The sequence below is a fragment of the Vigna umbellata genome, chromosome 6, assembly GCF_029865625.1.
Source record: "Vigna umbellata cultivar VRB3 chromosome 6, Vumbellata_1.0, whole genome shotgun sequence".
Classification (NCBI taxonomy): Eukaryota; Viridiplantae; Streptophyta; class Magnoliopsida; order Fabales; family Fabaceae; genus Vigna; species Vigna umbellata.
In genome coordinates this window covers 10173007-10185351 of record NC_142170.1, presented here as the reverse complement: position 1 = coordinate 10185351, position 12345 = coordinate 10173007, and the positions used below count along the sequence as shown (strand labels likewise).

General features: G+C 33.6%; 1 protein-coding gene across 1 annotated transcript; it reads left to right on the top strand.

The window, feature by feature from the left end:
• Positions 1-6335: 6335 nt before the first annotated feature.
• On the top strand, positions 6336-10379 carry LOC124841547 (Leucine-rich repeat (LRR) family protein). Its single transcript, XM_047317835.2, has 10 exons — positions 6336-6535; positions 6626-6697; positions 6808-6900; positions 7649-7730; positions 7863-7919; positions 8708-8772; positions 8860-8955; positions 9077-9163; positions 9266-9346; positions 9422-10379. The coding sequence occupies exons 1-10, from the start codon at positions 6437-6439 to the stop codon at positions 10166-10168; spliced, it is 1479 nt and encodes a 492-aa protein (XP_047173791.1). The 5' UTR covers positions 6336-6436; the 3' UTR covers positions 10169-10379.
• The last annotated feature ends 1966 nt before the right edge of the window (positions 10380-12345 follow it).

The following is a 12345-nucleotide window of genomic DNA, read 5'->3' as shown; positions in this document are numbered from 1 at the left end:
TGACGAGACTAGCTCAGAACCATTCTTCTGATGACAAATCAGCTCCTTTCTCCTCACCGTATTATAATATTTGGCGGTAACCAACCAGCCGGTAGTGGTAGACCCGCGTCAAAATGAATACTGACTGATCACTTCTTTTAGGTAGAAAATTAAATCCAACCTTAAGCATTTTTTTTAATACAATGCTGCGAGCACATTTGCATTTGAAATTCGATTTTGTAGGCAGGGCCATACGGTGCAACACGTTTTAATCCATGTTTCCTTGAAATACGAGTTTTAAATCTTCATCGTCAATGAAGATCCCAAACATTGCTGGAAAAAGCCGTGGTGAAGAAGGGGCACATTCGGTTCGTTAGAGTTCACACAAACATAGCTCGCAAATGGGTTCAAGGGCTATCAGAAAGTCAATGAAATTGTGGATAGAATGCTACTGATGATACAACTCGAGGTCCAAATTTTGTAGCTGGAATCGCAAACCCATCATGATCCACCACGCAAACAAATCTTGAAAGTCCTCCTCACCTATGCCAATTCTTGTTTTCTAAAAAATTATTATTAATAAAAACGAACTCACCAACAGAATTGGCCTGCAAAACACAACTTCTGGGTTGTACTCCTTTGAATTAAGGTGTGTAATTTTTGTGATAAATTTTATTTTTACATTAATTCAAATAAATATATAAAAGAAAATTATATTAATAAAAATATTTATTAAATTTTTAACTTAAAACAAAATTTCAACAAATATGTTAATAAGATTTTAAAATTTTAATAATAAAAATATGAATCCATTTAAATAAAATTTATTAAATATTTTAAATTTAGTTAACTAGACTTCATATAGTTAACTGGATTTCAAAATAAATAGCGAAATTCAAGATTTAGGAGCAATAAATATCATATTTTAAAATTTGGGAGTAATAAATACTACATTTTAAAATATGTGAGAAATAAATACTGAGTTTTAAAACTTAGGAAAAATAAATAATGAATTTCAATTGATGATTTCTTAAATTGGATTTTGAAATCGAGTTAGTTTCTAAATCGGATTTTGAAATTTGGTATATGGTTTCATTTGAATGGATTTGAAATGAAAGCTTGGGTATGATGTGATTGTTAAAAAATATATTAATAAATTAAAAAGTAAATTTACACTTTTATCCTTATGATTAAATTTAATAGAAAATAAAACACATTTACTTAAATCAATTTTAAATAAAATGTTTAATTATTCAAGAGGTCTTCTTTATTGGTTGGAAGTAGTTGGGTCTCTCACTTGTTTTTTTCAAAAAATTGAAACAATGTAATCCTTGTCACTAAATTTGCTAAATGGCCTTAAAAAGAGGGTGACGTAACATATTGTTGTCTATTTTTAAATGACATAGCTTAGTAACTGAAATTTTGTATTTTTAAAAAAGAATAAAAAGGAGAAAATGTAGTTGAATCTCTAATAAAAATGTGTTTTTGATGTTTCTCGTTCTTCTTCCATGCTCTTCCATATTCTTTTGATACTTTATTTCAATTTTTACTTTTTCGAATTGCATCACTCGCCACCATCATGCTTTCGTGAGAAAAACTCTTTTGAAGGTCATCATTTTTTATCATCGTGGGTTCCTGTCTTCCTCTTTTCCATCTCTAAGATTTTTCTTTATACACACATCTTCATTCTTTGCGTTTTTCAACTTCTTTCTTCACTTAATGAACGATTTGTCGAACTTGGTGGTGTTGAAGTAGACAAGTAATGAGGAAGTTAAGTCGAAATTTTGCCTCTCGAAAAATCATTTTGTAATAGAAAATAACTAAGCTTCTCATACCAAGACCTAGGTGCTTGTTTTAATCATACAATGCTCTGTTTAGTTTATAAATATGATTAGAATGTTTATAATCTTCATAACTAGAAGGTTTTTCAACAAAAACATCTTCTTTAATAAATTCATTTAAGAAAGCACTCTTAACATCCATTTCATTATCGTTACCGTTATCGTTATTGTTATCGTTATCATTACTATTACTATTACCGTTATTGTTATCGTGATCGTCACCATCACTATGAATGTCATTGTCACCGTTACCGTCATTGTCATCGTCATCGTCATTGTCACCGTCACTACACTATCATTGTCATCGTCATTTTCACTATCACTGTCACTTTCATCGTCATCGTCGCCATACTATTATCGTCACTATCACCGTCACCATCACTGTAACTATCATCGTCACTGTCACCATCTCCAATACTGTCACTGTCACCGTCATCGTCACCGTCACCATCATTGTCATTGCACCGTCACTATCACTGTAACTGTCACCATTATCGTGATCGTCACCATCACCGTCAGCGTCAGCGTCATCACCATCACCATCACCATCATCACTGTCATTATTACCACCACTACACTATAATTATCACTGTCACCGTCACTTTCATTGTCACTTTCACCATCAAAGCCACCCTCATTGTCACCACCATCGCACCGTCAGTATCACCATCTCCAATATTGTCATCGTCACCAACATCGTCACCGTCATTGTCACTATCATTGTCATCGTCACCGCCACCACAACGTCATTGTCACCGTCATCGTTATTGTTACTATCACTATCACCATCACCGTCACTGTCACCGTCATCGTCACCGTCACCGTCACCATCATTGTCATTGCACCGTCACTATCACTGTCACTGTCACCATTATCGTGATCGTCACCATCACCGTCAGCGTCAGCGTCATCACCATCACCATCACCATCATCACTGTCATTATTACCACCACTACACTATAATTATCACTGTCACCGTCACTTTCATTGTCACTTTCACCATCAAAGCCACCCTCATTGTCACCACCATCGCACCGTCAGTATCACCATCTCCAATATTGTCATCGTCACCAACATCGTCACTGTCATTGTCACTACATTGTCATCGTCACCGCCACCACAACGTCATTGTCACCGTCATCGTTATTGTTACTATCACTATCACCATCACCGTCACTGTCATAGTCACCCTTAATGTTACCATTACCGTTAACGTTATCGTTACCGTTACCATTATTATTACCATTATTGTTACCATTACAGATATCGTGACCGTAACACAGATAATGACCATGATTGTTACCGTTACCGTTACTGATATCATGATTATCACCATGATAGTGACCATGACTATCACTATGATCGTCAACATCAACGTTATCGTCACTATCACTGTCATCGTCATCATTACTATCACTATCACTATCACTGTCACTTTCACCGTTATCGACGATATTACCGTCACCGTCACTACATTGTCTCCGTCACCATCACCAACACTCTTACCATCATCAACACTCTTATCGTAACTGTCACCGCAATCTTACCGACATCCTTACCATACCATCACTGTCACTACCACCGCATCATCAACGTTATTGTCACCGTCATCGTTACCACCACTGTCATTGTCACAATCACAAGCACTGTCATTGTCACCGTCACCATCATCGTCACCGTCACCGCACCATCACAGTCACTGTCACCATCACCGTCATTGTCACAATCATCGTTACCGTTACCGTTACTATTATTGTGATCATCACCGTAACAATGACTATTACATTTAAAATTATCGTTCATGACCTTGAACGTGACAGTGACCGTGACTGTTACCGTCACTCTCACCGCCATCGCACCCTCACTATCATCGCACTGTCACCATCATTGTCACCATCACTACCACCGCATCATCACTGTCACTATCACCATGATCGTCACCATCACCGTCACTATCACCATCACTGCCACCACACTGTCACCGTCACTGCCACTGTCACTATCACCGTCATTGTCACCGTCATCGCATTGTCACCGTCATTGTTATTGTCCTCATCACCATCACCGTCATTGTCATAGACATCGTTACCGTTACCATTACTGTTATCGTTATCATTACTATTATCGTGACCGTCATAATGACAGTGACTATTACTGTTATTGTGACCGTCACCGTCACAATGTTCATCACCGTCACTTTCACAGTCACCGTGACTGTCACGGTTACTATGACCGTTACGTTCACCATCACCATCACTGTCACTTTCATTGCCACTGCTAACGTCATCATCATTGTCACCATCACAATCACGATTACTGTCACCGCCATCGCACCATCATTGTTGCTCCCACTATCACCAGTTATGTTGGTTCCATCGTCACCAGCACAGTCACCGTCATCGTCACCAACACTATCACCGTCATCGTCACTGTCACTATCATCGTCACCATCACCTTCACCGTCACCGTTACAGTTACAATTACAGCTATCGTTACCGCTATTGTTACTGTGACCGTCACCATGACCATCACTGTCATCGTCACCATGTCCATCACTGTTACTGTCAACGTCATCGTCGTCACTGCATCGTTACTGTCACCATCATTATTACCTTACCATTACCATTACTGTTACTATTACTTTTACCGTTACTTTTATCGTTATTGTTACTGTTATTGTTACCATTACCGTTATTGTTACTTTTATCGTTATCGTGTTTGTTGTCGTTACCGTTATAGTTATCGTTGTCGTTACCATTATCGTTATAGTTATCGTTGTTGTCGTTTTAGTTATCGTTGTCGTTGATGTCATTGTTACCATTGCCATTATTGTTACTGATACGTTACCGTTATCGTTACTTTTACAGTTATTGTTACCATTACACTTACCGTTGTTGTTATTGTTCCTGTTACCATTGTTGTTACAGTTATTGTTCACGTTCTCATTCCTGTTACCATTACCATTATCATTACCGTTATCGTTACCGTTGTCGTTACAGTTATTGTTGTCGGTGTCGTTGTCGTTACAGTTGCCATTGTCGTTGATCATGCCATTGCGGTTGTCATTATCATTTCCATTACTGTTATCGTTATCATTATCATTATCATTACCATTACCGTTATTATTATTCTATATTGAACTATTAATCATTTTAAACTCAATTTATGCTTATGAAAATTACTTTAAAATACAAATTTTTTCGGATGTGAGATTAAGGTCAAAGTTAGTTCAACGTATAACAGTTAGCAATTAATATAATATTAAATGTACATAACTTAACTTCTTACCTTAAACATTTATTTGTAGGTTTCGTGATGGTTTTTTTTATTGGCGTTGACCTAATTACAGCCAATTGTGAGTAATTATATAATACTCTTAAGTTGATAATCTTTAAGCTTAATTTACTAACTTCAATTCATGGATGACTGATCTATTTGATAACCGACCAAGCTCGTTATCTTGCTCATCAAGATAGTGATTCGCTATTTGAGCTGATACATGACCTGACGACCTATTTGGTGATCAACCGATCTCGGTGACTTGCACTCCAAGTTGTGGGATGTGGGTTCCGAGTTATGAGACATTCATTTGGGCTGGTGTATGATCAGTCGACCTTTCTGTTGGTTAAGCTCCCTAGTTTGTACCTAAGGCGTACATGGTTGGGTGGGCTCACTAAACCACCCTAGCTATAATTGACCATCCATATTGTTGTTGATAAGACAATCATACAAGTATACACGTGTTAAAAATTATTTTTAAAATTAAAAAAAAATTATCTATTATTCTTTAATTCCTAGATACAAAACATGAAAAATTAATTAACATTCACCGATAAAATCACGTGTGTGTTCACTTTTTTTATTATAATAATAATAATAAAATTATTATATTATTAAAAAATTAAACATAAATATTTTTTATCATTTTATTATAATTAAATTTTATTTGTTTTGTTGATAATTTTAGAATTAAAAAAATATTTAAGTTAAAAAAATCCAAATGAAAAAATATTTAATTTAGAAAAAAATTAGTTAAAGAATTAAATTGGTAAATTAACTATTTTAAATTAAAAAAATTTTAAAAATAAAATTGAAAGAAAAATGTTGAATGAGTCCTTACACATAGAAGTAAATATAAGTAAAGTTTAAGAAATTTAGTTAATTTAACCAATAGCATTAAAGTTATCTGAATGTATAATATTTTTCAAAATAACCTCTAAATAATTAATGTATGTACAGGAAATAATAGTGATAACATTTTATTTTTAAAATTTAACTTTCCAATTTTTTAACTTTGAAAAAAACCGTTCATAACTTTTATTATTTGTGAATAAAATTGTTAAAGATTTTGGTAGAGAAATAAAAGGAATAGTTTGTAAATAATCTTGTAAAAGGGAATAAATAAATTCAATATAGTGTCTTATATTTAGAGACGAACAAATATTAAACCCATAAGTTTATTAAAATTATGTTCACTGAATTTTGTTATTATTACCAAAAAAAAATATAGGGTTTTATGATGCGAGTGAATGTAGGTTTAGAAGTTCGATTAGTCTTTGCTGGTTAGTGGCAACTTTGTCGAATGACCGTGTTTGTGCTGTGAAAGAGAAGAGGCAATGACTCGCCTGAACTTCGAACAAGTGTTGAAGGACAACAATGTCTCCGACCCATCTTCCGTCACCACTCTGCATCTCACTTACAAAGCTCTTTCCGATGTTAGATTCTATGCCCTTTTGTTTTATGTGCGTTTTTGTGGTTATAACGACCAAAGTTATTGACTTTTTTTTACTTTGGAATTTACCCAGATAACATGCTTGGCCAACTTCATAAAATTGGAAAAGCTTGACCTGAAGCTCAACAACCTCACTTCACTTGAGGTACTTTATTTCTTGCCTCTTCTTTATTGAAGAAAAAGAAAAGACATTTTGTATATTTTTGGTTTAAATTATTGGCACTTTCGAGTGATGTGTTGTGCATGCCACTCCAGGGGTTGAGATCATGTGCTAATTTGAAGTGGCTATCCGTTGTAGAAAACAAATTAGAAAGCTTGGAAGGGATTCAAGGACTCACTAAGCTCACTGTAAGCTGCTTTGGGTTTTGTTTTGTTACATTTTAGTTTTAACTGTCAATCTTATGCACGTGTGCTTTGTTTTTTTAAGTGGTTTAGTGAGTAGTGAATTTAGTGTCAACTTGAACTTACTGGCCTGTTAGTTGTTAGAATGGTGGTACATCACTTTTCCTTTCAACAATTCAAATATTTTTCAGCGAAATGTTTCTATTCCGTGCTATTTATATTGGCCCTCCCTAGGAGTAGGTTGTTCAAACTTGCATTGGAAATTTTCATTTGTATGAATATGGTCATGAAAAGGAGACTGGAGAGTCATCTTGTCTTGAAATTGATATGATTGCAACCTCAACTCCCAAATCATGATTCCGGCCTTGATACTTGCTTGTTATACTGGAATTATAAGTACGGTATTTAATTTGTTCATCCTTGCTAAAAGTGTAGAGTTGTTTCCAAGAATTCAAATTTGCACTGATTATTTCATTTCATAGGGAATGTGCAATTGTTTAATTTAATTAAGTTTATTGTTCTTAGAATCTGTTTACTATCATCAAAGATTTTAGAAATAGTGACACGACACCAAACACTAATTCTTCTCTCTTTTCCTTGATGCGCTTGCTTTGTTTGAGCATGCAAATGTTCAGATTAATGAACTTATTTCTTGAATCTTGTCAAATAGCACGCCTAATCTTAGCTCTTCGGATTAAACTCATTGAGTTACATGGGGATTTAGGAGTCACTTTTATATGAATATGTGAACCAGGTGCTAAATGCAGGCAAAAATAAGCTTAAATCTATTGATCAGATCGCTTCAGTTGTTAGTCTCCGAGCTCTGATTTTGAATGGTGAGAATTTTTACATAATCACCTGCTAACCACATCAATTTTCGTACAATGTGAAAAATATTAGCAGTGGTTATTTCTATTTATGTATATTTCCCTTTTCTGCACTCTTACTTTTCTTTTTGGCTTTGGCAGAAAATAACATTTCCTCCATTTGCAAATTGGATCAGCTGAAAGAATTGAACACTCTTGGTATGACTAATTATACCTTCACTCTGATGCTTTCAGCACCTACATATGATAGTGCGATAAGATTTTGTTGTTGTTTATAATTTTATCGACTGATGTCTTGGATGATGTTATGGTTCTTTCACAAATGCACAATAGGCTGTATTGATTTTTTTTTTTTTAGTTTCTTAGTTATTATCTTCATTATTCTTGAAGCAAAGTTTACATGAAGACGAGTAATCAAGAACCCATACCAATGAGGATGAAATAAATTGAAAATTTGAAATTACTTTCTTGATAGATCCTAATACGTTACATATATTTTTGACTAAATTCCAATGATACCTAGTAAGATTTTCTTAAATTACTCTTACATCCATTTCTACATGCATGTGCACGTGTATGTAGAAAGAGGTGACAATGTAATATTCTTGAAACAAAGAGGAGTTTTATGTATAATTTTAAAGAAACAGGGATGTCAGTGTAATTTGAGAAAACCTCAGGACTGTCAGTGTAATTTACTCTACTTTTAGGAGGTTTAGCAGCACATTTTCAAGTTGTAAAAGGCCATTGATAATTTTATATAAGGGGCATATTACGTATTAAGAAGTTAATCTTTGACCTTTCAATCTTGCTTGATATGTATACATGGAAACCAATACCATTATATTTCTTCTTTTAATCTATGTTTGTGTATGTTTGAAATGCATAATTATTTTTGGCCAAATAATATATCACCAACTCACAATGGTTGGAACTCGAACATGTACAAAAGGTATACATATATAATCTTCCAATATCTACTTCTGCAGTTCTATCAAAAAATCCTATCCGTAATATTGGTGATGCTCTGCTGAAGGTGAAATCTATCACGAAGGTAAGAGGTTCCCCAATATGTTGAACTCCTTTGATGCTTGTTTCACCATTGTGTTCCTATTGCCGATGATATCTCTCTTGGTTCCAGCTTTCCCTCTCTCATTGCCAGCTTCAGGATATTGACACCTCACTCAAGTCTTGTGTTGAGTTGAGCGAGCTCCGCCTTGCTCACAATGAGATCAAGGTGTGCTTTTAATACGTGATTTTGGATCAATATCTTGTATCAATACATGAAGCAGAATTCATATTTATTTCGTGACGTCAGTGCTTAAGATTTTTTTAATATTGTTTAAATTGGACTTCAGTCTCTTCCTGATGAATTAAAGTTCAATTCAAAGCTCCGGAATTTAGATGTGGGGAATAATGTGATCACGAGGTGGTCAGAAGTAAAGGTTTGATATTCATATCTAGAGTTTTCACGTTTTCTGGCATGTTTTACAATTGCCTAGAACAAACTCCCTTTACCATGTTCATTCATCATGTTACATTTATAGGTGGTCAAATTCCTCACAAATTTGAGAAATCTTAATCTACAAGGAAATCCTGTTGCTGCTGTTGATAAAATTACCAGAAAGGTGATCCCATTGTGCTTGTTCTGTGAATTCACACATGATTATTCAATTTCATTCATATTGTGTGTAATGATACAGATTAAGAAGGCACTGCCAAGACTACAGATATTCAATGCTAGACCAGTAGATAAAGATACTGACAATAAGCAAAGTGGGGTAGTTGATGGAACTCCTGATTTTTCAGTAGACCAGACAGGTCAAAATTTGAAAGACAGCAGCGAAGAAAAGAGTGCAAGATTTCATACAAAAGATAAAAAGAAGTATGATCACCTCGAAGCCCCAGACGATCTTGACTCGGAGAGAAAATCAAGTAGGAAAAGGAAGAAAACTGATGATGTATCCAAGAAGGAAGACAGGGTGATTGATGAGGGAAATAAAGCTGGTAAAAAGGATAAGGCTGATAGAAAGAAAGACAATCTTATAGTTACTGTTGAGCCTGACATGGAGAATAAATCAACCAAGAAAAAGGTAAAAAAGGATGAGAATGTCTTGGACAACAAGGGTTTTGTTCCTGAGGAGAATGTTTCCAAGGTTGGAAACAAGTTGAAGAAGAAACGGAAGAATGAGGAAGAAAATGAACTCGACATTATTGACAATGCAGAAGCTTCATTTGCAGAGCTTTTTAAACTCAATGATGCAGAAAATGAGAATCATGGTGATGAAATGAAGGCACAGGAGAAAGTGTCTAAGGATGTGAAAGTTGCAAGAAGCACAGTAACCTCATTTGCCAAACCTAAGAATGCTAAAATGCAGAATATGGAGTCTCTTTCATTTCCAGTAGCAGATATTGGACATGGAGGGCCATCAACATGGGGTGATGAGTGATGAAAACTTGTCTTCAAGAAGTTGAGGATTATCTTTCAGACCGACTCTGCTGTCAGATTTCTCATTGCTTCTGAAGTCCAGGGCACTTTTCCTATGCTTTTTGTTGGTGATTTTGTTGTTAATCTGAATTGCTACCAGTTAAAGAAGTTTTCTTTATCTGCCATTACTATTTATTCCAATGAGAAATTGCTATTTTATCTTGCAGAGAAAACTGGCAAAGCGTTTCAGCCAGCCCAATTTAGCCTGCCCCTAGAGCCCGATTTAAGCGGGCCTGTCCTTGGTGGGCTTGTGGCCTGGTGCCCCCATCGACAATATCAATGATTGGTTTTCTAATAAAAGAAATTATTAGCATTTATATTGATTTGATTATAATTTATTTAGAAGTAAATATTAATTAATTTTATAAATTAGACAGTGGGAAACATTATTTAAGAAATTGACTGTCCAAGTTATTATAAACATTATTCTATTCGCATATGTATTGTAACTAAAATTTGTTTATAAACTTGCATTGAATTCATTAACAAATATAAGATATTAGGATAGATAACACATAATCGCATATTAAATGATATTTTGATAACCATTTAAATTGAAAGATAATTTTGGCGCTTTGTTTCTTAATTAATAAATACTCAAATTGGTCCTTTAAATATTAGATGTTGGTTGATATCTTCTTGAAATAATTTTCTTTTTGGCAAGTGAGGTTATTTATTTTCATTTTTCTTTGAAACTCTTAGGAAGTCTACATTAACATTTAAATATTATGGTGACATCTCTCACTCCTATGAGACTCCCTCCTAAGTTTGGCACATAATCAAATGAGTCTTAAATATAAATTCTTGAATATTTTTTTTTTTAAATAATGTTACTTTTATTTTCTTTTTTCAATAATCACTCTTGTAAACCAACCGAAAACTCTCATCACTTTAGGCCTCTCCTCTTCTTCTGGGGCTATTCAATTTGGGAATATTATATTTGAATTCATCAAATTATTTCTTAATATATAGTAATTTAAATGTTTAGAGTTAATTAAACTAAAATGAAAATATACAAGATTGTTTATGAATCATAACTAAAATAACCTTTATTTTGTCAATAAATATGTATTTTATTTGTAGTTTAAAAAAAAAAACTAGATCTTGACTATCCTTGAGTTTTTCCCACTGTAATATAATCCAAAACTCTCTGACGGTATACATAGTAAAAAGAGTTTATTTGTCTGAGTTTATCTAAATCGTCGAAAGTTGTGTTGCTTTGGATTAGTTTTCATTGGAATAGATGCTAAATAAATTTTCTTCAAAGACAAAGTCTAATACATGCAGCGGAAAATGATAGTTTTTTTTTGTATTCTTTCCCTTGCTTCTCGGCTCTGAATTAGTGTTTGAATCATTTAAAATTAATCATAATTGTAAAACATGATGAAAATGTGGCTTTTGATTTACACATTCTTATTCATTTTGGATTTGATGTTACCATGATCGTCTAATTAATTTTAAAAAATTTAATTTATCAATCTATCTTAAATTAAGTATATGAAATAAAAACGTAACTATAGTGATTTATATTAAACCACCTGCCAACCAAAAAGCTGTTTTTGAACACTAAATGAACACTTTTTCAATTAATTCAAAGAATGAGTCAGTTGGTCAAATGATTATCCGTGTATAAAAAGCTGGACCAGTTTGAGCCGGCAATTAGTAAATTTAATATTTAAAAGAAAAGAAAAAACAGAATTTAGTCCATAAAATACCAAAATGCATTAATTTGCCCTCACATTTCAAAAGTCTTCAGTTGAAACTCACCCATGCTCAAAACTCATTCATTAGTGCCAAGACTTGTATGCACAAATTCAAATTTCAGTTGAGACAGCGTTGCTAACAGCACATTTTTCAGCATCAAAATGTACTTCAGAGAAAATATGTTATGCAAATGCAAACAGTTGACGAAGGGGTTTGAACAAAATGAATGAGATTGAAACAATAATTTTTTTTTATTAAAATATAAACAAAATATCACGTAAAATAAAATAAAAAATAATATAAATTTATATAAACATCAAATATTTTCATTAGTAATTTTTTTAAAAAATAAATCCGTAAAAATTTGATTATCACAGTGGTAAGACCTTTTGAATTGGATAATGATACTTTGACAATATTTTTTTGACAACATTT

Bases quoted from the DNA above. Each gene is read 5' to 3' on its own strand.
- LOC124841547 (XM_047317835.2), top strand. From the start codon at position 6,437: ATGACTCGCCTGAACTTCGAACAAGTGTTGAAGGACAACAATGTCTCC. The intron at 6,698-6,807 runs GTACTTTATTTC...ATGCCACTCCAG, and splicing joins ACAACCTCACTTCACTTGAG to GGGTTGAGATCATGTGCTAA. The intron at 8,956-9,076 runs GTGTGCTTTTAA...ATTGGACTTCAG, and splicing joins TTGCTCACAATGAGATCAAG to TCTCTTCCTGATGAATTAAA.